The sequence below is a fragment of the Sander vitreus genome, chromosome 6 (assembly GCF_031162955.1).
Source record: "Sander vitreus isolate 19-12246 chromosome 6, sanVit1, whole genome shotgun sequence".
NCBI classification, from domain to species: domain Eukaryota; kingdom Metazoa; phylum Chordata; class Actinopteri; order Perciformes; family Percidae; genus Sander; species Sander vitreus.
The window spans coordinates 2,992,738-3,020,255 of record NC_135860.1 but is presented as its reverse complement, the minus strand read 5'-3'; the positions used below and the strand labels follow the sequence as shown (position 1 = coordinate 3,020,255).

The window sequence follows — 27,518 nt, the reverse complement described above, 5'->3', positions numbered from 1 at the left end:
GGTTATGGGGGTGGCAGTAGCTCAGTCCGTAGTCAAGTCCCCGCCGTACGGTCCGAAGGACGGAGTGTGGACTGGTAGCTGGAGAGGTGCCAGTTCACCTCCTGGGAACTCTTGAGCAAGGCACCGAACCCCCAACTGCTCGCGGCGCTCCTCCAAGGAGCCCCCTCACTCTGACATCTCTCTATTAGTGTGTTTAGCATGTATAGGTCCTGAGCATGTTTGTAATCCAGGCCTGTGTTCAATGTGTGTGCAACTGTACTAACAGAGTGAAAATTGTGAATTTCCCCTCGCGGGATAAATAAGGCATTCTTCTTCTTCTTAAACTTTGGCCCTCCTTATTGCAGTTTTGCACAGTTCTATAATAGCTGGTTATTGTAGACAATTACAACAAAAAAATCACAGTTGAAGTATTCACATTTTTAAGTAAGGTACCTTTTTTTCTTCTTTTAAAGTTGAACTCTTGATACTCATAATTTCATAAGAATAGATGTCTTTTTCTCTCCAGAGTCAGACCAATTTCCATACTAACCCCTCAACGAGCAGCTGTTTTATTTTGGATTTGGACATCTTATCATATTCAGGATCGGTTTGGCTCAGTCAGGAGGGCTGCGCTTTCCTCCAGCGGTACTTTCCAAGTGTGGGAAGGCGAACAAAGCACACCCAGAGTGTTGTAAAGGTTGTATGTATCTATATGCAGGGAGGAGCAGGTTTTCCCAGGGAATCCCCTCCTCTTCGAACAGTAGAGTCCAGTTCTTCCAGTGCTGCTTGGTCACAGGTCTACACTGAGTAAAACTAGATAGGAGGAGTGATACCTTTTTCTTTTTCTGTTTCTGTGATCTGTCTGAATTTTCTTCTTTTTTTAACCTTTAATTCTTCTCCTCTTCCTCTCTGCAGAGCTTAATCCCAAAGGTAAGTGGCTAGTGGTGGTTTGTAGTGCTGGAATAGAGAATAATAGAATAGAACAAGTAGAAAGAAACACACACACACACACACACACACTCTTTATTACAAAGATAAAACATGTACTGTAGAAGTATACAGATACTTGCAGAATTTTGGGATATAATCAAAACTACACTTTGTGCATTCCAACACACACACACACACACACACACACACACACACACACACACACACACACACTACTGTATATACAGGAAGAGACCGCTGCCTGCTGTTTATATTCCTGTAACGTGATACTTGGCGCACACACTTGTACACACATACACATTTCCTCACTGTATGGAATAAGTAAATAACCATTTATATCCTTTTATACTCTGTGCAGTTTACACAGAAATATCATCTGTCTCACATACACATATTCAGGCATACGGAAACGCATGGACACACATGTTTCAGCACACAGACACACACACGCACGCATGCATATTCAAGCAGTAGTGTTCCTAGTCGTCAGCCAGTGTTTGTTTTAGTCCATCTGAATTTGTGTGCTTTGGTACAGAATAGGATGTCCTGTAATCTATAGTGGGCTAAGAGGCCCTGCAGTAATACACACACAAGCACTTTTTTATCCTATTTTAAACTGCAAATTATGTTCATATGCAGCTATTTTGCATCAGCCAAATACATTCCTGGGGAAACAAAAACTGCCAAAATGTAAGTTTTTTTCCCCCCGTGTCAGAAAGATAAATGGAAAAAACAGAGGGACTTAAGTAGACTGGGTAAACCCAGCCCGATCTGCCGGCGATTTGATTTTGCCCTGCAGCTCAGGCTGGAAACCTGTACGTTTATCTATCCTGCTTCCGTTACAATTTTGCGGGGACAAATCATAAACTGGCTTATCCACCTGGCGCACTATTGGCGGATTTAACACGATGACGATAGAGAAGCAACCAGGCAGCTTCTTGTTTACATTCAACATGGCGGCCACCGAAGCGCCGCAACCCGTTGATGCCGCTGTCGCTGCTACGTCACCCGGATCGTTGGTCTGATTGGTTGAAGGACTATCCAATTGCGTACAGAGTCATTTGAACTATGCCTGTTGATCACGCCGCTTGTGCAGTAGGACATACAGAGCAGACTCCCCAGACTAATGTTCAATCTTAAAAGATTGAGCTAGGACTTAAGTACATTAAGAAAGACCATCAGTTTACACACTTTACAATAATGGTACTCACACATATAAAATCACACAGTTACATCAGACCCACAATGAAATAAATATGTATTTTTTTAGGAAAGCTAACTGTACAAAGCCTGTAGGCTTAACATGCACATATCAGTATAACACAACAGACATTTCAAGAGTTTGGTTACCACTCCTATGTCAACGCCGCTATTTTGCTGATAGGTGTGTGTGTGTGTGTGTGTGTGAGTAATTTATTTGATATAGCACCTTTCACAGACAGTCACAAAGTGCTTCACACAAAAGACAACAACAGGAAGAGCGTTCCACAAGGTCGGAGCTACCACTTCAAAGGAACGATCACCTTTAGTCTTTAAACGAGTGCGTGGGACCACCAGTAGTCCCTGGTTAGAAGACCTGAGTGACCTGTTAGTGATGTACGGATGGAGCAGGTCAGAGATATAAACAGGCGCCTGTCCATGCAATGTTTTATATGTAAGAACTAGAACCTTAAATTGGATCCTGAACTTTATTGGAAGCCAATGTAACATGGATAACACAGGAGTGATGTGTGACATTATGTTGGAGCAGCAGCAGAATTCTGCACTAGTTGCAGACGGTCCTGGGATGACTTGTTAAGACAAAGTGAAAATGGAGTTGCAGTAATCAAGCCGTGATGAAACAAAACCATGAATGATCATCTCAAGTTCACCTTGCGAAACCACGGTCCTAAGTTTAGCAATGTTTCTCAGTTGAAAGAAACATGTACGGGTCAGTGACCTGATAATGTTGGTCAAGAAACATATTCTGATCAAATATAACACCAAGGTTTCTAAGATTGGACTGTACCACTGAAGAAAGGGACCCCAAAAGATTAACAACTTTGGAGGCTGTAGTATCTGGAGCAACAATAAGGACTTCGGTCTTATCTTCATTAAGCTGCAAGAAATTGTTTGCCAACCAATCCTTAATGGAGGACAAACAATTGAGCAGTGCTGACACTTTGTTTGTTTCCTCCAGCTTAAAAGAGACATACAGCTGGATGTTATCAGCGTAGAAATGATCACGTATATCTCCAAATTGCCTAATAATGTGGCCTAGGGGAAGCATATACAATGTAAATAAAATTGGACCTAATACAGAGCCCTGCTGCACCCCACAGGAAAGAGCCGCGTTTTCAGAGGAATAGGGGCCCAGTGACACTGAATAGGTTCTATCTGAAAGATAGGAGGTGGACCAGTCTAGGGCACTCCCAGAGATCCCAACCCAGTGCTTAAGTCTGTCAAGCAAAATGGTGTGATCCACAGTATCGAACGCTGCGCTAAGGTCCAACAGTACCAGAACAGAACATTAACCCGCATCAGAAGACATCATTAGATCATTAGATACTCTAAGAAGAGCGGTTTCTGTAGAGTGTTTCTGACGGAAGCCCGTGTGTCTAGTGAAATGTGCCTAGTATGTTGTGAGTGGCTAAAACAGCAGAGAGCTGATTAGCTACAACTTTTTCTAAAATTTTCGAAATAAAAGGCGTCTTGGAGATTGGCCTATAGTTTGCGGGAATTGAGGGATCCAGATTTGTTTTATTTAAAAGTGGCTGAACCACTGCATGTTTAAAATACAATGGGACACAGCCGGTTGATTATAGAAAGTAAACAAGTACTTACAGACCTGAGGACATTTTTAAGAAGGGAAGCAGGTATAACATCTACTGGGCTCGGGGAAGGCTTCATACTGTTCACCAAGTCAGTGAGTTCTAGCAGAGAAATAGGAGCAAAACAGTTCAAAGTTAATGGCCGAGTGAACTGAAAAGAACATACTGTAGCAGTGGAGATGATGCTATTCTTGACATCTCTGATCTTATTTTCAAAGAACAAGAGAAAGTCACTGCAGTCATTATTCGAAAAGACTGGCACTTCAGGAGGAGAGGGATTTACAAGATTAACGGTGTCAAAAAGGATTTTGGGATTACGCTTGCTAGAAGCAATAAGGTTAGTAAAGTATGATGTCCTCGCCTCCTTAACCATGTTATTGTATTCAAATAATAGTTCTTTGTGATGGATCCGGTGCACCTGAAGTTTGGTGGTTTTCCACTCTTGTTCAGCCCTCCGACATAAATGTCGAAAAGAGCGAGTGGAGTCATTTAACCACGGGGATGAATTAACAAAAGGGACAAGTCACACTTTACTTGGAGCCACATTATCCAAAAGTGATGAACAATACGTGTTGAATGAGTGAACCAGACCATTAATGTCAGTATTATAAGACAACACTGCACTTTGGTCAAATGCAGCAGAAAACCTTTCCGCTGAAAGGCGGTTTGATATGCGAGAACTGCTTAGACGTTTACTGGGCTGTAAATCCAAATTAGAAGACAAGCTGAATAAAATGCAGTCATGGTCAGTGACATGCAGCTCCTCAGTGCAGATAGAGTCAAGATTAAGACCAAGTGTAAAAACAAGGTCCAAAGTATGACCCCCAACATGTGTGGGACCAGACACATGTTGGATACAATTAAAAGATTCCGTGACATTAAGAAAATCTGCGGTAAAGGTGCAGGAATTGTCATCGATATGAATATTAAAATCACCAACCATAACCACTTTTTCCAAACCAATAATAGAGGACAAAAGATCACTGAATTCAGAAATAAAAGAACTGTTTGAACCAGGGGGCCGGTAAATTAAAACACAATAAAAAGGATTAGAACTACCGACTTTGGTCACCTGTAGTTTGAATGTGGAAAACACCCCAAAGGTTACTGTCCGACTTTGAAAGTGTCTTTTGTCTTTTGTGTGTGTGTGTGTGTGTGTGTGTGTGTGTGTGCATGCATGCATGCGTGCGTGCGTGCGTGCGTGCGTAGTTTAGTTTTTGTCGGTGAATAAATGCTACAACTCCTCAAGACCCAAGCCGAGTTCCAGTGTCTTGCTTGCCACCTGCTGATTAAAGTGAAGGGGGTTAGCTCCGAAACTAGCCACAACTTTGGCCCAGGCTCACTAACTTAAGGTGGATTGACCTTTAAGTTTGGCAAGCTATTCTCATTTTAGTGACAAGCCGCTTCTCCAATTTTGCTCAATTTTTTATTTTTATTTTAATTTTTTATTTTGTTTGTTATTTTTTGTTACACAAATACAGTCATATACAGCATACCCCGGTGAAATGTCAGGAAGCTATGAAAAAATGGATACCGCCCAAGCCTGTCTTAGTTATCATAACATTATAGAATGTCAGATGACTTATATAAAACAGAGATGATCGTCAAAGGATAACATTTATCCAGAAATCCACACCTGGACTTTCTGGCTCTCAATGGGGCCGTTTTAATGCAAATCACTAATGCACAATAGCTGTATGTGAACATGATTTGTTGAATACTGGGCTGTGCTGTGACTGTGTGTATCACAGAGGAAATGATAAAAAGACACACACACACACATAAAGAATGAACACATTTGTTCTTTCACATACGTACGTACAGTAAATCATATACACACACACACGGCTGACATCACTGCAGCTGTGGTAAGAACCTGATCCTGTACAGTGTTCCTCTACTCAAATAAACTCTGTGGTCTCTCTCTCTTCACACACACACACACACACACACACACACACACACACACACAGATTCTGGATAATTGGAATCAGAGTCCTCTGAGACAGCAGTACAATGGAGCTACACGAGCTTCAACAAGTAGCAGCAGTGGTGCTCAATTGTGATTTTAAGTGTGTTTAACAGTTGACAAAGCTTCCCACATCACCAGCAGTGCAAGCAACTATCAGGGGTTAAGTCTGGGGTTACATGTCACAGTATGTGATGTATCTGTAGAGTCAGTCGCATCTAGACACTTAAAAGCAGATTACAGAAGACTAAAGCTTAAGACAGGCAGTGAATGAAATGCAGTATCTGTAAGACAAACACAGTAGCCTCAGTTTACTGTAACTGAGAAATGATGTTTAGTCAGTTACTCACTATCTGGCTTCAGTCACACTGCAGCATCTCGTCAAACAGTCTGCTCTTTGTCTTTCCACTGTGTCTTGTCATTCCTCATGTCATCAAACCTGACTAAAAATGGTGACATTTGACGCAGGCGAATGATGCAACGTTTATTTTTTGCCGTGGCAACGCTGACAAATTGCCATCCAGCATTTAAACTCGGCAGCTCCTGTGAAGGTGACGTGACTCAGGATGTGACTTTAGCAGATACAGAATAGATGGAAATTGGAACAGTGTGTCCACAAAGCCTGTTGCTCTTCAAACTGATCAAAATCCCAAATGGGTCACAGATGAGAGAAATAACAAAAATAACAACAGGGACCGTGTTTTGCCGTCTGAGAAGCTTTGGGTTTCATGAACTCATGCATGCATTTAGATAGATAGATAGATAGATAGATAGATAGATCGTATTACATTTTCAACATTTCCACACTAGCAAAGTCTTGAATTATTTTTGGTCTGAACACTCATTTAATCAAAAACTTGCATAGCAAAAAAAAAAAAAAAATGAATTGTGCATTCCGCATATTACCGCAATAAAATGATATACTTCTAATGTCACGATAGATAACAAGTCCATATTTAGAAACAACCGCGTCAGTTTATGTTTCAATCGGCAGAGGTTTCCTATTAGAAGTACATTATCTTTCCTCCCTTGTTTTTTGATCAGTTCCCACAAATTTAAAATAACTCGTTTAATTGGTTTTAAATCTAGACTTTCCCAAAGTGTGTTTATTCACCTGCTCAGTCACTCGGCTCCCTTCAGAAATAGAAATCTGAAGCCGTTGGTCCCAGTTTCAGTTTAAGTTCAGTTATAGTGGCTCTGGGTATTTGCTGCCTTCCGTCTTTCCTTGATAAAACGTACAGTGCTCCCCGAGGGTCCATTTTACCGACTATTAGTAATACAATACAGCAAAAAAAAAAAAAGAATGTGAATAAAGTTCAAATTAAACAGGGATAAAGATTTCAGGCAGATGTGGTTTGTGGGTTCATATCAGGTTTTAGGTGATACACCAGGGGTTTTATGTTTGCTGATACAGCGCACCCAGCTTGACTTATGACTTCCATTTGTTGCTGTAATTATATATTCAACATAATACAGATGTCTGGAGGCCTTAAACAGTCTCACAGATGTGTTGGAAATGATGCTTTTTTAAAAGTTTGCTGTATGTACGCACACGGGTCGTGCAGGTAAATCTCTGAACTGAGGGTGTAACCTGGCGACGACGGCCCCAGAATGTAGAGAGGTAGTGTGGAACAAGACAAGATTTACAACCACATTCACACACACACACACACACACACACACACACACACACACACACACCGGGGACTAGTAAATGGCGATGCTGCATTTGAAAAAAATGGAAAAATGTTTCCCCTTTTCCAAACCTTTCATGCCCTCCACTCCCTTCCTCTTCCTCCATTTCACCCTTCTCTCTTTCTATCCCTCCTTCCATCTTTCCTCTCTCCGTTATCTTGTCATCTGTTTAAATCTAGTTTATCTCCATCTATATTTTCTCTCTGTTGTCTTTCCCCTCCCAGTGTCTCTGACTTTTTCTTACATTGCTTGTATTTCTCTCTCTCTCTCTCTCTCTCTCTCTCTCTCTCTCTCTCTCTCTCTGTGTTGTCCCCCACCCGGCATCAACACCAAATGAATAGAGTTTCTTGTTTTAATGTTTAAATCCACACAGCAGCCTGATTCGACACACTGGCAACAAGTGCACAACCAGAGTGTGTACAGGAAGCATCCCTTTTTATAAACTCCATTACCCATAGTTAGAAACAAATGTATCATTCTTACTTCAAAGAGAGGGTTGGGATGAAGTTTCAATTTCAGTGTTTTGTGGGTAAATATGAATCTACGACATACCTGTTTCTGCCTATTTATCTGTTCCCTACACATCAAATATACTTCACCTTAGTGTTGACCATTTTCCAAAACATAAAAAAAAGAAGAAGAAGCTTTTTCCTTCCTTTTAGGCAGCCAGTGGTTTCATTCATTTCAGAATATGTTCTGAAATTCAATTTGGAGACACTTGAAACCTGTTTGAGTCTGGCAATACAACACAGTGTACATCCCGTCTGCCCTTATTAGTGTCAAAGTTACCTTAAAAAGGTGGTGTGGCTTGGAAACATGGCCTTCAGAAATGTAAAGTATGTGTAGTAAACAAGCTACCCACTTGTTACTTAAAGTGGCTGTATGTAACATTCAGTTTGTGTCTAGCGGCCGCTTTGGACAAAAGCGGAAGTGTTTTTACCACACCTGCTGTCGTCGTCGTAAAGCTCTTTTCTTCACGGTGCTGTATTGCCCACTGTAGATTACTGAGTTAGCGTTACCGGGGGTCATATAGTCGCGATGAATATTTTGCTTAGACAGAAAATCAATCATTTACAATAAGAGTGTAAGAAAAAATCGATACACTTGAGTATCGCAATATTTTATTTATCAATACTATATCGATTTTCAAAAGCGCAATATCGATTTGAAAATTTGTTTTTTTTTAGTTTACATGCAAAAATATTCATGTAAGACAGTGGTTCACGTTTATGTTGTGTTTAAACCCCCTACTGCTAGATGGCTATGCTGAGACGCACCACTAGTGTCCTTGCCTAACAGTGCCTAGCAGTGTCTGACTTTTTACTAGAAGCTAACAATGTAGCTATGGCTGAACTTTGGCCTACTTTAGCATATTAACATTAGCTCACTAAGAACCTGTGAACCACAATCCCAAACTGGCAGTTTGATTTTCTGTGTACTGAATTGTTTACCCAAAGTAAACTTCAAAAAAAATTATACTTTAAAAAATAAATATATATATATATATATATATAAATATATATCGCCTTACGCACAGTATCGAAATGTATTGCAATATATTGAATCGTGACCCATGTATCGTGATACGTATCCTTCCAGATGATGGAATGCGATGGAATATGCGGGATATTTATGCAATTTTATGCGATGAAATTGCGTCCAATCCAAGGAGAACTGCGAGGCGAGAAAAACGTAATCACATTCACAAACATTAAATTTGATAACGTGGATTTAACAGTCTCTGTTGTGTTTGTTAATGTGATTTGTTGAAATCACCAGGACAAAGGGTCAATGAGCGAGAGAGGAGAGATGAAAGTGGACCACAGTCCTTCTTCCTCTCTTAAAAAAACCTCCCTCCTCTCTCTCTCTCTCTCTCCCCTCTCTCTCTCTCTCTCTCTCCCCTCTCTCTCTCTCTTTCTTTCTCCCCTCTCTCTCTCTCTCTCTCTCCCCTCTCTCTCTCTCTTTCTTTCTCTCTCTCTCTCTCTTTCTTTCTCCCCTCTCTCTCCCTCTCTCTCTCTCTCTCTCTCTCCCCTCTTTCTCTCTCTCTCTCTCTCCCCTCTCTCTCTCTCTCTCTCTCTTCTCTCTCTCTCTCTCTCTCTCTCTCTCTCTCTCTCTCTCTTTCTTTCTTCCCTCTCTCTCTCTCTTTCTTTCTCTCTCTCTCTCTCTCTCTCTCTCTCTCTCTTTCTTTCTCCCCTCCTCTCTCTCTCTCTCTCTCTTTCTCTCTCTCTCTCTCTCCCCTCTCTCTCCTTGCCTTTCCTCCATTTTTACTATTTTCCTTGGCTTTCCTTCTTCCCTTCTTTTCTCTCTGCCTCAGTTCATGCATTCAAACCAAATTGAATTATTCACATAATCACGTAATAATGGCATGTCTGGAATAAAAAAGGTGCACAGTAGTAGCAGGCAATTATTACTATCTGTAATAACCTGGAACATTCCGTAATTTAACTGTCCCTCGCTCCCACCGCGGCTGTCGTTTCTTATATTATTTCTCTTCCAATCCGTCTCTCACGCTGGTTTATTTCCACTCGTTTTTTTTTCTCCCTCTCCTGTCGTTTAGTTCACCTCCTCTCCCCAGGTTCCCTCGCTCCATCTCTTCTCAACAACTGTTTTCCTCCATCACCCCTTTCCCTTGCTCTGTTATTCTAGCTAAGTGTAGATTTCTGCCAAGCTCAGCACTGCTTAAGCTCAGGACATAGTTATAGTTGGCCTTAACTCTCCTCCTTTTTTTTTCTTCTTCTCAAAATTTCCCCCCACTTTTCACAAAACTTCCTTTTCGGCTCTTCAACAAACACCCCTCCAAACCCGGTGTTGATGTTGAGTCTCTCGGCCTCGCAGCTCTCCGATACTCCTGCAATCTGAATATCTGCAGTTTTGACTGTGTTTTCAAAAAATGTTAACCTGACTGTTTGGAGAGAGAGCCTAAAAAAAACCCGATGTGCCGACCTTGTTTGATTCGTTTTGATTCGCTGTAGGGGAGTTTTGCGGAGATGGGTGCCACTTAAAGGGGAAGTGGGCTGTGAATTTAAGGTTTTTCAGGAGAAGAGCTAAAGGATGTGTGTGGTTTGAGAGTAGTGTTAAAATAATGCTGAAGGAATCAGTTATTATTATGCCACAACAACCTCAAAACTTGCAACATCTCTGTTGACCAAAATACTTCAAGGTAATGAAGACCTGATGACTATATATTTTGGCAGGAAAATGCAACACAAAAAGGAAAAAAAAAAAAATCTGTTTCAGTTTTTATAAATTTTCTTTTTCTCAGGAGTTCCCAGGGTTCTCCAGTCCAAATTCAGTCTTCCTTTGGCATTGGTGTGTGTTCCTACCTCTCCAGCCAAAACCACCAAGTTTAAGATTACTGTGGACACCAACCAGCCACCAGTCAACCTCAACTCCATTTTCCCAGGTAAAACACACTCACACTCATATTGCACACTCACACATGTACACACTCACGCATAATGAACCTGTTTGCAGTTTCTCAAACAATCAAGGCTCTTAATCTGAAGTCAAAACACATTGCATTGTTTAAGACTTTGGCAGCGGAGACTTCTTTTGTAAACTGATGTAAGATGTGAATGCACACTTATGATACATTGTAATGCTGCTATTGCTGCCCAGCATGTGGAGGTTTTCACGTGATTGGAGGGGTTAACTGGATTACGTTAAAATCTCTGATTACAGTTTGGGGGAAGTTTTTGTGTACATGCAAGAGTGCAAGATGAGTATTTCAAACAAACAAACTAAAAAGAATGCTGTAAAAGCAATGCATACATGTAATTAACACATACTTTGTAGTTAGTGGAACAGTGCAGGAACATGAAAGGCAATTATTGTATTTCATTGAACCTTTAAAATGCACATGCAGCTATTACACACAAATTTGCTCCATTGCTTTACAGCTGTATCTTTTGTTGTCTCGCATTGCCAGACCTTCCTCCACAGCGCTGCGGAGGAGGGTCTGGCTAGTCCACCCAGCATTCCTGGATGGGAGAAAAACATTCTCTGGTTTATTGGCATTTCTTTAAACCAATCACAATCGTATTGGGCGGTGCCAAGCGCCAGACAGAGCCACGGTGCCTCTACAAAATAGCCTCGGGAAGGAACTTGTTTTGGTGGAACAAGTGTACGTTCAAAAGTTGCTTTAGTCGTAAAACAGCAAACTCAGATTGGACAGATAGTCTAGCTAGCTGTCTGGATTTACCCTGCAGAGATCTGAGGAGCAGTTAACCATAGTCCTCAGAAATCCACCAGAGTTTAAAATGGCAACACATGATGAGCGTCATCCGGCGGAATTTCCTGCAGACCCTGAACAATCCTGGAAATGAAAAGTTGTCGATATAGACTATATCGGTTGTGTATAGGGAAGAAATCTCTGGGCCCAAGAAGTGTATCACATGATGACCTGCAGTTTCGACTGAGATTTTTCACCCAGGTGGCACAGGTTCAATTCTTGGTGTGGGGAAGGTTTTGGCATCAAAAAAAGTGTGTTTTAAGCATCGTAGTTTAATCCCAGAGTGCTCAGATTATCAGTAGCTGGGGCTCAGCCGGTGGAGTGGGTTTTCCACTAAAGTAATTGCAGGATTGGCAGTTTGATCCCCAGCTCCTCCTGTCCTCCATGGTGGAGTGTCCTTGATCAAAACACTAAACCCTAACTGCGTCCTATGGTTTCAGGCACGTGAGTGCGTGTGAATGAGACGCAAATTGTAAAGTGCTTTGGATAAAAGCGCTATATCAATGCAGTTAATTTAATCATATCAGTAATGAAACAATATAATATAATTCACATCTGTTGAAGTCAGCTGCGAGGGACGGATTGTACATTTAATGTTGATTAAGAGCTGAGGCCCATTGAAGCGGCCACCGGAGGGCGTTACACAAAGCCAAATGACATGAATGTGTGTGCGTGTGTTTCATCCCTGGGAATCTCTGTTCTGTTTCCCAGTTATCTTCAGTACAATCGGCTACAATCAGCAGCTCTGACGTCTAAACACCATTTAGACTCAGTGTTCATACTGACTGTGGGCTTTTTGTGTAAAGAGGGATTTGTGTAAGCTCGTGCCTGCTTATATTGTGTGTTTTTGTGAACAGTGTGACTGTATCTGTTTCACCTTTGTTGGCGTCTTGCATCATGATAGGCCGTCCTATCTGTCTCATCACACTGCTTTCTGTCTTTCTGTCTCGGCAGAATTTTCAGCTAACTCAGAAGATAAGGATGGGCATAGTTTGGCTTTCCAGTTCCTGTCAGGAGCCAAGGTTACCGTGGTGGCCTCCAAGACCTCCCGTGAGTCTGAAAACCACTACATACTGAACAGGATTTTCATAAGACACCGGTTCACATGTAAAAATGGGAATTATCTATCTCTAATACAGTACTGTTATCTATTATTGCTCTTAATGGATTTATATACCTTTTGTTGCCTCTTTTACACATGTCAATATCTTTTGATAACTTTTGATTTCTGTACCTTTTGATAACATCACATACAGTACATCTTGAACATTTTGCAATGCTTTAACAGTAAACAATTTATAAATATTGTAGAAACATTTTGCCAATATTAATCTGTCATCTGACATTTTTTGATACCTCTTGATATGTCCTCTTTAACTCCACATGGGCGCTTACGTTCTCAGCTGACATTACTGTGTTTCAGAGGCTGTAACAGTTTTTAGGTTAGAGTGAAGATACTGGTATCATCTAGACTGGGTAAACCCAGCCCGATCTGCCGGCGATTTGATTTTGCCCTACAGCTCAGGCTGGAAACCTGTACGTTTATCTATCCTGCTTCTGTTACAAATCTGCGGGAACCAATCACAAACTGGCTAATCCACCTGGCGCGCTATTGGCGGGTTTAACACGATGACGATAGAGAAGCGACCAAGCAGCTTCTTGTTTACATTCAACATGGCGTCCACCGAAGCGCAGCGACCCGTTGATGCCACTGTCGCTGCTACGTCACCCGGATCATTGGTCTGATTGGTTGAAGGACTATCCAATTGCGTACAGAGTCATTTGAACTATGCCTGTTGATCACGCCTCTTGTGCAGTAGAAAATACAGAGCAGACTCCCCAGACTAATGTTCAATCTTAAAAGATTGAGCTTGGTCTGGTGATAGCCAGACTAGGTATCATTGGTACCAACCATGTCAAATCATGCTAGCTTGTCGGAAAGGGGGCTGAATAACGCTCCAAATTTAGGCAAAATATTTTGGGAGGGATTTTTGACCATTTCCATGAATCCTTAAGTGGTTGAAAATTGTTACATTTTGTACCAAATCTGTGTAACAAATGGTATCAACCCCAGAATTGCTGCAACAATTTAATACATAATTGTGCATGATGTTCTAAGCTCATGATAATGGGTCCATGGTAGGGAGAGATGGAGTGGAAGAGGTTAATATCTGATAATCTGATAATGCTGCCTTTTGATACCTCCTTTAAACCTTTTGATATCCCTTGACACCATTCTATACCTCTTTTCAACGAATCTTATTTCTCCCATCACTTCTATAAACCTTGACAAACCTCTTGATACCGTTCGCCATGTCTTAAGACTTTTTCATATATCTTAATTACACCTGTTTGATACAGTTCATCGTGACTCTTAAACCATCGCTTTAACCTTCATACTTTTGATGCGTTTCTAACTCTAAGCAACCTTTTTATATGTTACCACAGCCTGTGCTATTATTTCATTCATAGAACCTATTTACACATTTTAGTACCTTTTTTTTTAAGATATCTTTAAATACCTTTTTGCAACCTTTTAATACTGATCCTTTCTTTTACTTTTCTCTTTTCTTCTTAAGAGCGTTACCGTATTCAGAGCGACTGTTTTGAGGACATGTGGTTGGTGGTGAATGAGTTGGTCCAGAGATTCGACAAGCATTTCTCCAAACTGGGAGTCAAAGACTTCAAGAAAAGCTTCAGTGGGCCACTCCCTATGCAAGAGTACTTCCTGTCTGTAGACCACCACTTCCAGGTACACACTAAAGTTGATGCCTCAGTTGACCTTACAAGTGACCTAAACAAGCATTTCCACGTAAATAAGAAGTCATCTTGTGTGTGTGTGTGTGTGTGTGTGTGTGTTAGCTGCGTGTCAGTGCTCAGCAGTACCAGGATCTGCTGTCCGAGCGGGCTGTCCAATTCAGAGCCATCCAGCGCCGCCTGCTGACTCGATTTAAAGACAAAACCCCGGCACCACTGCAGAACCTGGACACACTGCTGGACGCCACTTACAGCCAGGTCAGACACAAACGCAGACACAACTCGCATAGTTCCGCTTGAGAGTCCGGGGTGTAATGAAGGACGGGTGGTTGGAAGAAACGGCTTGTACGATGTGACCCCGAGTGGTTTCTGGAAGTAGGTTTTTGTGGGTAGGAGCCAGTTGAGGTGGTTCAGCATCTGATTAGGACGGCTCTGAGAGGAGACCCAAGTGCAGACTCACAACATGCAGGAGGCTAGACAACCCATCTGGCCTGATAACACCTCAGAAACCCCCAGGGGATGCTGGAGGACACTGCTTGGGAGAAGAAACTCCAGGGCCAAGCAACCTCACTCAGTCTTCTGTCACCGCAACCTAAACGCATATAAGCAGCAGAAAATATATATACTGAATGTATTTTTTAATTTTTCTGGCTCTTGGAGGTAAATTTTACCTTAGAGTAAAAAGAGAGAGTAAATCTCACTCTCCCGCTCACTTTTGCTGTCTTTCATTAACTCAAACAGACACATACACCCACATCTACAGTAAATCACACACACACACACACACACACACACACACACACACACACACACACACACACACACACACACACACACACACAGAGCGATGACGTGTTAGTGTAGATTTACAGTGTGAGAGTTGTATTCTGCTGATTTATGGACTTCATCTCTTTCGGTGATTAGCTGTGAGCTCACACCCAGTTGGACGCAATGTGCGTGACAGACACAACCTGTTACGGACACATTTGTACCTGCACGCCCATGTGTAGACACTTTTTCCCCCTTCCGCTCTGTGTGTGTGTGTATATGTGCTATAGTGAAGGTTAGTGTAAAGCTGATTTTGAAACAAAGCAGCTGTTTAGCGTGTGTGTGTGTGTGTGTGTGTGTGTGTGTGTGTGTGTGTGTGCGCGTGTGTGTGTGTGTGTGGCAAAGTGATGGTTCCTTTCCCCTGCTGTTTACTCTAGAGGCTGACTTGGCGGTCATCAGCTCCACCGTCCATTAGCTTCTCGTTAGCGTAGCGGATGCGGTGTGACATCATCTCTTCATTAGCTGTTGAAACTGTCAGTACGTCACTGTTTAGCTCTGTGTGATCAGAGCCACTCTCTCTGTCCAGCACGCTGCTTTAACAATGCATTAATGCAGAGCAACTTTCAGAGTTCAATGAGGGGGAGTTAATGAGCTTGTTGAAGTTCTTAATGCCATTCTAACCCAAATAAACTGTGTTCACCTCATGTTGGCAGCAAGCTATCAGGGAGCCCGTTATAAACTTGTCTGCCTTAAATGTTAATATCCTCTCTCTGTTTAATGTCTACCGTCTTAACAATTTAATCAGCAGCACTTACAGCAATCAAACTTTATCAGGAATGTTTTTTTAGGCATGCGAGACAAAGATAAAAAAAAAAAAAGTTATTTGAATACATTGTGAAACCTAATATCTTTAGTTAAGCCACTGAAGACTAACCATGGTGTAATAATATGCAACTGTCTGCACAAGTTGTTGCAGGCTCCGTCTCAAGTGCAACTGCGATCTAAAGCATTTATTAACGCTTCAAGTCTATTTTCCAACAATGCGCGTGTAACGGATGTTTACTTCTCTTCATTTGTGTACAGTTAATAACGTCCCTGTTAACACTTTTATTGCCGCTGATGGTAGTCTCTGCGTTGTGTTGTGTGATGGTTGTAAACTAATGGCTGACAGTTGGACCCCAACGGAAGAACCACAGACAGCTCCGATGTCGTTGATCATTTATTTGCTAACAAGCCTTCGGAATCTGAGGGATACAAGCCTGGTCTCAGTAAAAACTATTCAATATAAAACTAAGTAATAATCAAAGGAAACTTACAGGAATTATTTCTGTTGCCACGCTCAACAACTATTAATCAGGATCATATACTTTTAGCGTTAAAATACATTCACAATTCACACAAAGATGGTATTTACACAGATGGATATTTACACATGGATAATTACTCTGGATGTACTCTATACATTAATATTTACAGGTTTCATCAATTTATATTACAGTACACACTCACCTGAGGGATATGAGCCTGGTCCCCCAGTGATGGAAGCTTTATAGCTGGAACCTTGGATACTGTAACCTAGTAACTTATGAAATAACAGTATAAAAATACGGAAATATGACAAATATGTACACATTACAACTACCAAATAAAAGTAAAATTACTAACACAATTCATTACAACTCAAATTGTGTTTTTAATGTAACATGCAAGAGGCATGTGTTACACAGCAATGTTGATGCCCAATAAAACACTACTACTTTACTACAATTTACTACATATTTGATTTATCATTATTTCATCATTTTAATTATTAAACTTTTGTCATTATCTTTTAAGCCTTTTGAAAAGTGGTATATGAATAAACTTTTCTTTGACATTTTTTGTTTTATAAATGAAGTCTGGCTGCTCCTCTGCTGCGCGACGCCTTGAAATGCTCAGACCAGACGGAACCGGTTTAGACAGTCGCTTCAGTGTCGCGTGAACACTGCTGTTACGCGAGTGTGAGCGCTGATATGGCGTTTGCGGTCTAGACGGGGGGCGGGGGTTCTTGACAAGAGAACAATGAACACCTGCTGGCCAGTCAAAATTGAGAATTCTCTGTGGCTATATACAACAATTAATCATTTTTGTTTGAGTGCAATCTCAAGAGGGCGAGTCTTATCAAATAAGAGCCTGCCAGAGGGTAGCCTCGCTTTGCCAGACCTTCCTCCACAGTGCTGCAGAGGAGGGGTCTGGCTAGCTAACACAGCATTCTGGGATGGGAGAAAAACGTGCTCTGGTTTATTGGCATTTCTTTAAACCAATCACAATCGTCATGGGCGGTGCTAAGCGTGGGACAGAGCCACAGTGCTGCTGCAAAGCCTCGGGAAGGAACTTGTTTTGGTGGAACATGTGTACGTTCAAAAGTTGTTTTAGTCGTGCAACAGAAAACTCAGATTGGACAGATAGTCTAGCTAGCTGTCTGGATTTACCCTGCAGAGATCTGAGGAGCAGTTATATCTCATATATCCACCAGAGTTTAAAATTACAACACAAAGAAAGCGGAAGGTAACGGACATCCGGCCGAAAAGAGGGACATCTGGCCGTATTTCCGGCGGCAATGGAGCAATCCTGGAAGTGGAACGTCATGTATATAGTCTAGCCAGAGGGCAGATGCCAAATAAAGCGACAGACAGTAGAGATATGGACCCTTGAGAGTGGCGTTCGGCAGATGAATGCACAGAGCAACTTTTTGGACCCTGATGCACAATGAATGATAACCCTCATACCTAAAGTATTTCAGTATAAGTTACTGGATTATCATTTGTACACAAATCCTTCACTATAAAACTTTGTTTAACCTCTTCAAACTTTGTGTTTCCTGACTCCCGATGTGCAGTTTGAATTACCTGCCAAAATGCCACTGTCTTACCCTACTCCAGCTTCTTCACTCGGCCTGATATCTAGCTCTGATATCATGACTCTGCCTCCTCGAGCTAATGCTTTCTGCTGTCACTCCTGTCCGTCACCCGTTCTTTCTCTCTCTCTCTCTCTCTCTCTCTCTCTCTCTCTCTGCGCTCTCTCTCTCTCTCTCTCTCTCTCTCTCTCTCTCTCTCTCTCTCTCTCTCTCTCTCTCTCTCTCTCTCTCTCTCTCTCTCTCGCTCTCTCTCTCGCTCTCTCTCTCTCTCTCTCTCTCTCTCTCTCTCTCTCTCTCTCTCTCTCTCTCTCTCTCTCTCTCTCTCTCCTTCCTCTCTTCCCGCCATCCAGTGGCTCGTATGCGGGAAGTTTCTGACACACTATACACTGTAATGTATACACACCCGCCATAATGGAGGCTATCGACGGCTAGTCGGAAGAGTGATGAATGCGTCAAATTAATAATTCATATCAGTATTAGGAGTCGTGCTGCTGAGGCCGGGGTCAGCTCAGCAGTTTGCCTTCTGTAACAGGGCGGATTTCATGAGGATACATCACATCCTCGTTTTAAGAAGAGGTTGACATGGGAGTTGGATGATCCTAAATCCAAATATGCTTTTAATTTGAAGATTTACTGTCCTTTTTATTTACTGTCTGTGTGGATTTGCTTTTCATTTCTATCACTTTTTTTTTTTTTGGGGGGGGTTTTCTGGCTTTCCCAGAAGGTTTTCTTCCTTCCTAACTGTTCATTCATTTTTTCTTTTTAAGTTTATTTTCTTATTTCAGTTTTTTCGTGTTCCAGGTCAAGCAGTTCAGTTTTTTTGTTTCCTACTTGCTTGCCTTTTCTTTCTTTTGACAAGGAGATGGATGGAATGGAAACAAACCATTTAACAGTTACTCAATTCCAAACAAGTGCACCTTTTAGCTTCTTGTCTTTATTAGTTTCATGTTGAACATCTTGCTCAGAGGCACTTCAGTAGTCTTGATGTAAGAAGCTAGGACAATGTTCCTTCTTCTCCCACCGTAATGTTTTTATTCCGATCAATATCATTAAATTAAATGAGTTCCTGGTCATACACCTTTACCAGGTGAAACCTCATAGGACTTAAAAAAAAAAAAAGAGGAGACATTTTGTGGGTGTTTACCTCATGAAGCCACGGCTCCATGCCAGCAATCACACAGTTGTTAAAATGGCAACGGAATGTGTGGCCAATCAGGAATGCTGGTGAACCAGGCACCTCTTTCATTTCGGCCCGAAAGAATGTCTGCTGGGTAAATTTTCTGCATCAATCTTAGGTGATTGGGGGGGTGGATTTCCCCCTCGTTAGCGGTGTGTGTCTCCACATGCAGCGGCCGGCTATCGCCGCCGAGCCGTCAGAGATAAGAGAAACGAGCTCCCTGTGAGAATACTCTGTGGTCGGCTGTGCATTTATGCAGCCGCGGATAATATTTCCATTGTTCATGCTGCCTTTACGAGCCTTATATATTATTCATGAATTCCTGAGAGCTAGCGAGCCACGTCTGACTTCATATGTGTGTACGTGTAAGTGCAGGGAACTTTTTCATCCGCCGACCACGGTGGCTGGATTCCAAAATACACCCTATGTTTGAACCGTTTGACCAGCCGAATATGATTGATGAGTTTGGGAATAGAGTGAGACCCATGAATGATTGTTTGTTACGTGACTGGTAGAGAAGACAAACCAGCTTTGGACAAAAATTCACCAGTTTGTTTGGGTCACTGGTGGTGATTTGCAGCTCTACTCTGAGTTTTCCTGTCTTCTGTCCAGGTCGGAGGTGTGTTTCGCCTCCACCTCCCTCCCCCCCCGTCACTGCTTTAAAAGGCATCAGTCATCGCAGCCCCTGTGTTTTACACTCTCCTCTAACTGGTGTTTGATTAATCTGTGGCAACCAGAGGTTAGCCAGGCGCTAGTGCTCCACGGCTAACTAGCCTCTCCAAATTCAAGGGGGGAAACCCAGGACTGTCACTCAAAGAAATAAGAACTAAAAGCCCTAAATGGAGTTTGTGGAAATGGATGAGGAGAGGCCAAAGGGGGCAGAACAAAGGGAGGGAGGCTTTCCATAAATATTTTCCCCGGCGCTGTTTCCTCTGGAGGTGAAACGTCCGTCGTTTGTTGGTATTAGTGTTAGCGCTGGGCTAGCTAGCGTTGACGTCTGGTAGGTGGCGGGGTGGAGGGCGGCCTGGGAGCTGGACCGGGCCGAGCCAAGCTGAGTCTCCCTGTAATTATGAGTTCAAACGTTGGAAGAGGGCGGCTTGCTGACTGACGGTGTGACTGACAGGCCGTCCAGGGGCCTCGCAGGGCCCCTAATGGAGGCTTCTGGTAGACAGCAGCTTGATTTATCTGGTCTCAAATGGAGCTCTAAACATGGCTAAACACAGATCCCACTGTGGAGCGCAGGACCACCGCCATTAACAGTCGGGCCTCTCACTCCTTGTGTCTATGTGTGTGTATCTAAGAGTGCATGAGGAAGTGTGCATTTCAAGCATGTATGTGTACTTACGTTTCATTTGGCCGTGTTTTCACATTCATTACTGTGTGTTTATCAATGTGTATAATCATAATTCAGTAGATTTTGTGTCACACGTTTGTGATGGCATGTGTCTGCATGCATGCAGACTGTGTGGACATCAGTGTTTAAATACTGTATGTTTGTGTATATGTGTGCAAGCATTTTAGCAGATTATGTCTGCATGTTTTTTCCCCTGTGTTTGCATGTGCACTAGAGGTCTTGACGGGTCCAAACATTTTGACCAAATCCAAAACGGACTCATTGAAAACCTACTCAAACCTGACGTGCAAAAATAAATGTTCAGCAAAAGAGACCTGATCCGTGGCCAGTCGGAATAGAGCCGAGTATAACTGGAGAAAAAAAACACCAGTTTCTGCAGCAGAATGGTACTTCACCAAATAAACAAATAGAACACATTTTTCTTCTGTGATGATTATGACACGGCACATATTGAGAGAGAGAGACGATAGAGAATCCGGTTGGATCCACACATGACTGACACACAGACCTGCATCAATCCAACAAAACCCTACCTGAATGCTGATTATAATTTGGACCTGACCCAGTTTAGGTCCCGGATCTGTAGGTTACTAGGAACTTAAGGACCCATGAAGAGTAGGGCTAGTGCACTAGGGCTGGGTATCAAATCTCAATGCCATTTATCAAATCTCAATACTTTTTGAGTACTCATCGAAATGTGTCTTTGGCACCATCTAGTCTATCAAGTACCAAATGCTTCATAGGATTCTAAGTCCTGTTCACTCTAATTTTGTTACTTTTAAGACTTGTTAGGTAACATTCTTGTAAAGTTGCTTTGTGTTAAGACAGACACTGATGAACCTAAGAAGTTCATCTTATGTTGTTCAATAGAGAAGCGTGAAACTCAAAATACGGTATTGAAAAAAAGTATAATTTTGGTGCCGACACTCAGGTATGGTATTGGCATCGGTATTGTAACTTTTCACACCTAAAGCGCATGGATCCAGGTTCTGAAAGTTTGCATATCTTAAGATGCATGTGTGTAACACTGCGTCCATGACCAGCCCGCTCTGCTTGTGTCTGCGCATGTACTCTTGTCACAGTTGACTGGTGGTGTGTTTGCATGTTAACAAGTGTGTTTTCATGTATAGAGAGTGTGTGTGTGTGTGTGTGTGTGTGTGTGTGTGTGTGTGTGTGTGTGTGTGTGTGTGTCAGGTGTGAATGGCAGGCTCTTAGGTGCTCTGTGTGTTTGTGTATCAGATTAAAGGACCGACGGGAGCCGGGAAACCTCCTCCCTCCCTTCCTCTCTCTCGCTCTCTCAATCATTTTCTGACTTCCCCCCAGGAGATGTTTCACCCCAGGTACACACACATTTACACCCATCACTTCTCTCTCTCTCTCTCTCTCTCTCTCGCTCTCACACACACACTCACACTCACACACACACACACACACACACACACACACACACACACACACACACACACACACACACACACACACTGAGACCCCTCTCGAGGCTGAATGGAGCACAGAGGGGTGACGGTGGTCTGGTTTGTTTTCTCTCAGACTGTTTATGTGACTGTCTTATCACTGAATGGCTGTTTTTCATTCAGCTGACTGACACTCAATGATGTGTGTGTGTGTGTGTGTGTGTGTGTGATGGGGGTCGGCTGTCTCCTGGGTGAGGGATTTTGTCTTTGTTTCCTCAGATGAGAAACCACAGCAAAGCCAACCCTACCTGTGTAACTGCCGAAGCTGTTGCTGTGGGGTGTTTGCTGTAGTTTTTGTGGGGAGAACTGTCTTGAGTAGTTCCACTAGTTTCTTTAAAAAGGCTACGTCCGACTTTTTTTTCACCATGGTTTCGCCACTCATTCGTTTACCCGCCTTGAGGTTAGTAGAACAATCTGCAAATGTAATAGCAGTTTAATGTATTTGTCTTAGAGTTTCCTTGTGCCCATTTTTTCTTGTAATCTCTTTTTCTGCTTCACAACTTTTTGTGGTGAGCAAAACACGAGCCAACATGTGCAAATGAAAATCGTCCGGTGTTGAAAGCCATATTTCATTATTTTGGATTGAAATTGGTCCTCCATTCAATTCCAGGTAGCATTAGGTCATTATAAAGTCTGTTTCAAGTTAAACTGTTTCAGATTAAGCTTTGCTAACCCTTGTAATATTAGTAGGATCGGATAACTGTGATAGAGCTTTGGTTATTAGCCCAAACCGAATCAGCCCCGCCCTGAACACCAAACGGGTTCGAGCCGAGTCTGGCTCTAATTGCTCCTCAATTCCCTCAGGCTTGATCAGGTCAAGTTTCTTTTTATTTATCTTCTCCAGATTTTAATCAGGTTCAGGCTCATTAAATGCCGCAGCAGTTGCGGGCTGGATAACACACAATCCACATCGGTTCCAGGAGGGTCAGGCCAGATTTTTGGACCAGACATAAGCCGTAGTACAAAAGTCGTGTAAAAACAATCACAGAGGGAGGAAGAGAAGAGGCATGAAGCATCTGTACTGTTCTTTATCAGACAGACATCGATGACCTGCCAGAGGATTTCCTCATAGATGTGGTGGAGCTGGAGGAGACTTTATTAATAACATATGGATGTGGTCGGTGTGGGACGGGGATCAGAGGGCGAAGTGAAGAGAAATATAGAAGACATAGACTTGATTGAAGTGAAACAAAGACAAGACAGACATAGAAATACAAAGAATGAGAATGTGGGATATTCCAAATATGAAAGCATGCAGAAAGGCAGAAAGATGAGGCGATGAAGTGATGGAGTTAAAGAGGAGAGAAGTGAAATATGAGCGAGACAGATGGATATACTAAGAGATGGCGAGAAACAGAAAAGAAGACGAGTGCAAAGACAAAAGAATAAAAAATGGAAGAAAGGGATGGAAAGACAATGCATCTCTGTTCTACGGCAGTTTATGATGCAGGGCAGATGATGCAAAATAAAAAAAAGAGAAGCGATGGAAATACAAAGATGTGTCTACCACGAAAAAGGGTTGTGATTCAAAGAGATGATTGTGAAGCAGAAAGAGAGGGCATTCACAGAGATGAAAGAAGTGGAAATGATCATTTTAAGATAGAAAAATGTAGATGGAAGTAATATGAAAAGAAAGATCTGAATCAGGCAGACGGAGGGAGAGAGTCGTAAATGTGCCCCTCCTTCTTTCCTTTCCTTCCTGTCTTCTGATCCCACAGCTGAAAGAATCCTAGAACAAATCTGACTTTTATTGTCCGTTTTATTTCTTATTGATCTGCTTGCATCTGTCTGCTGTCTGCCCTGCAAATGACAGAGTGATCCGAGCTCTTGATCACACCGCAGAGGACAGACGAGAGGGAAGTCAAAGGCAAAGGAAACAAAGGACAGGGAAAGTTTACTGAGGGCAAGGAACGAGAGTGTAAGTGGGATAAAGAATACTGTACTGTTTGTTACATTATTTAAAGGAAGATCAGAGACTAAAAGGATGACATACAAAAATGAAGTACGCAAAAAAGAAAGAAAATAGCAGATTAATCAGTGTAAGAAATAAACACAAGGACAAGAAACTAATTCAAAACAAGATAAAGTGGAGGTGAATTAAGAATGAATGAAACTATGTAGATATTGAGTGAACTGTTAAATGTGAAGAGCAAAGGAAAAGCAGGAGGAAGTACAAAAAAAAACAATGGTGCAGTATAAGGTAAATTATGGTCCATAAGATTTCCTTCAGTACTCTGAAGAGACAGTCATCCGTGTGCTCACGCTGTGCTCCAGTTATCACTTGCCGTCACTTACGTCCTGCCAAAATATTCAAAGCCGAGTTTTAACCAGTGAATATATTAAGACAGAGTTTCCCACCATGCTTACCACATCATTTCTCGTTGTGTCCTGTTGCTGGGCACCAAGCAGAGATTTAATAAATCATCCATGTTGGAAAGCTGTCACGCTGGGAGGAGATTAGACAAGCAGAGATTATAGAATGGAGGCTGTTTTTCCCTGCAGCTTTAATTAAACAGTCTGATAGTTCAGTCCAGGCCTGATATTACACCCCTGACCTGGGAAACCTGTGGCTCGACCATCATTGCGAACTGCCCTGGTAAAGACCACGGGTGAGACCTGGATCCCACTTCATTCTGCTTGGTGTCATAGGTCTTCTTTCGCTTCGTGTTGTGGTTTCAAAACTCCCCGACTGGTTTTTCTGGCACAGAAGTTTTCACTGTAACATACAAAACCGCAGCAGGGTGCTGTTTGCATTTTGCTTTGGTCGTGGGAAGCTTTTGTTTGGCCATAGAGTAAATGAAATCTAATTTGCAGCTCGCAAGACAATGTGTGTAGGTTGATGCTGTCGGCCATGTCGAACCACAGACTGTAAACTTGTGCACTTTCAATGACGTTATGAGTCCAAAAGACCACAGTGAAGTGGTGATTGAAAACGTCCATTTGGTGTGCTCTGGTCTGCACTAGTGGTAGTGACTGGAGTGTAAAGGGGAGGTCATGCATTTTCAGTGTGTATTTTAAAGTAAAAGTTAAGATTAAAGGTCCAGTGTGTAACGTGTTTAGTTGTTCATTATCAAAATCTGTGTTGCCCGTTAACAAACTTGTCCTTTTTCATGAATATTTACCACCACCATCAATTCCAAGTATTCCTTTTGGCTTGAAATTTTACATTTTCATTCGCATGAACTGGAGTAGACGCTCCATATTCATGCGCCAACTTGAAATACGTTAGCCGGTAAGGGACATACAGGACATGGTGCTCCGCCTTTCGCGTTTTCGCTGTCACATGATAAACTCACAGGTGCTGCTAATGCTGCTAACAGGTATCGTAGCTTCCCGGCCCCGGCAAGTTCGAAGAAGGAAACATGGAGGACCACACGTATTAAAAATCCAAAATTCTGGAACAGGAGTCTTCTTCTTCACCCAGAAAAAAGAAAAAGGATGTTGAAAAGAGCAAGAGACCGGCTTTTTGAAGCGTGAAGGCTACCGTAGCTGTAATATGTACTTTGAACTGCGTGGTGAGAGAGAGTTGATTGTGATATATGATCGCAACGCTAGATGGGAGAAATTCCCACACTTTTGGACCTTTTAAAAATTAAATAAGCCGCTAGTAAAGAATACATAAAAATAAAGAAAAACAAAATGCGACCATTAACTACAACATCCTCGGTTTGAGTCCGGCCCAATTTGTGTCATGTCTCCACTGTTTGTAATAAAGGCTTTAAATGCAACATCTAAGGTATTCAAATAGACACTAAAGTGACTATAACAGCCGACTAGGGCTGGGTATTGTTTAAAAAAGTTGATTCCAGAACCAATATTGCTATCCTTAATGTGATACCGATATAGAGTACCTAATTTGATACTTTTTTTCTACGTTATTCAATACCCATCATGTGAATGGAAGCATCTCGGCACGCTGAACTGCCAACTCCGTTTTACAGACTGTATGGGTTGTAGCTGCTGCAGGGCCAATCTTGTGTTTGATTAAATCGAAGGAGGATTGCGATGATTGGCTGCTAGCAAAACCATACCAATAGTCTTTTCTTTTTTTTATCTGGGAACAAAAAGGATTGATTGTAGGTATTGTTTGAAGAAGTTTCTATACAATTCTGTACTGGGTTATTTTGGTTGATACCTTAAAGGTATCAAGTACCCAGACTGATCTCATGAAGTGGCGTATGTATGACACGCCAATTCGTATGACACGCCAATTCGTATGGCATTTTGGCGTGTTATCAAGACGCATAATTGCTTTTCAGCGTGTTTATCAACGCTGTTTGGCCTCCATTGACTTACATCACCTTGCGATTGCGTGTCAATTTACGCCGTAGCTAGTAGTACAAAAGGGCGAAAATCCGCGTAGGGAGGTTGGTCGGGGTGGTGGATGGGTCAAACACAGAACTCTCACCCAGGAGACCGGGGATCGTGTCCCGCTTGTCATGTTTCCTTCGTGTGGCGCATGTCACATTTCCTAAACCCAACCGTTGCGTTCTTCTTTTCCTAAAGCCAACCCCGTTCTTCTTTTCCTAAACCCAACACCGTTCTTCTTTTCCTAAACCCAACCAGAGCTCCAAATGCAACGTCCCGTTCTGGCGTAGACATACACGCGGATAGCTCATAATGCGTACAGATAACACGCGCCACTTGGCTTTAGAAAGTGGCGTGTATGTTTACGCAAAGTCATGATATCACGCTGAAGTACCGATAGCCATCTCTACGGCAGACTAAAGTTTACTGTGTTAATGTGAAGTAGAAATTAAAGGAAAAAAGCCAGTGTGAAAAAACTAACAGATGAAGTGAAGAGGATTAGATTAAGAAAGGGTTAAGGTGACTTAACGTAAAGTAGGCGTAACGTTGCGAATAATCCGTTGGTACGCGTCTCTTAATCTAAAACAGAAAAAATGCATTGACAAAGGTAATCAAGGTCTGTACCAGTTTCACAGGTACTCACCAGAAAAGTCTGTCCGATTTGTATAAAAAAACGTTCAGCAGAATCCATGCTCCAGTCTGACAGCACCCACCCCCTGCACATATAGTTTCAGACCCTGCCTTCTGGTTCCCACTTCAAATACCCACTAGTCAGAACCAACAGATATAAACACTCCTTCATACCCTCAGCCATCTCACTGTTAAACTCAAATAGGATAAGGTAATATCAGCTTGACCACCAACCACGCTTGATAAATATGGCTTTTTTAAATGTTTGCTATTTATTGTTGTATGTTGTATTTGTATTGATCTTGTGTAGTCAATCTTGTGTCACTGCTGCGAAGCCAATTGCCTCTCTGGGGACAAATAAAGTTCTACTTGACTTGACTTGTTATAAAGTAAAACTAAGTTTGCTCAAGTAAGCTGCAACAGTAATAATAGTTAACAAAAGGAAAATGATAAGTTGGAGTGGACATTAATGTAATAAAGTGTGTTATTTTAAGTTCAAACCATTGAAGCAAAGTAAATTG

The 27,518-nt window shown here is 42.1% G+C and overlaps 1 protein-coding gene across 1 annotated transcript in view; it reads left to right on the top strand.

Moving 5' to 3' along the window:
- The window catches only part of bbs9 (Bardet-Biedl syndrome 9), a 193,951-nt gene that overhangs the window by 51,131 nt on the left and 115,302 nt on the right, over positions 1-27,518 (top strand). Inside the window, exons 15-18 of the mRNA XM_078252100.1 lie at positions 10,667-10,807; positions 12,590-12,685; positions 14,215-14,387; positions 14,498-14,650. Of these exons, the coding sequence (XP_078108226.1) occupies positions 10,667-10,807; positions 12,590-12,685; positions 14,215-14,387; positions 14,498-14,650 (563 nt within the window). The remainder of the gene's footprint in view (positions 1-10,666; positions 10,808-12,589; positions 12,686-14,214; positions 14,388-14,497; positions 14,651-27,518) is intronic.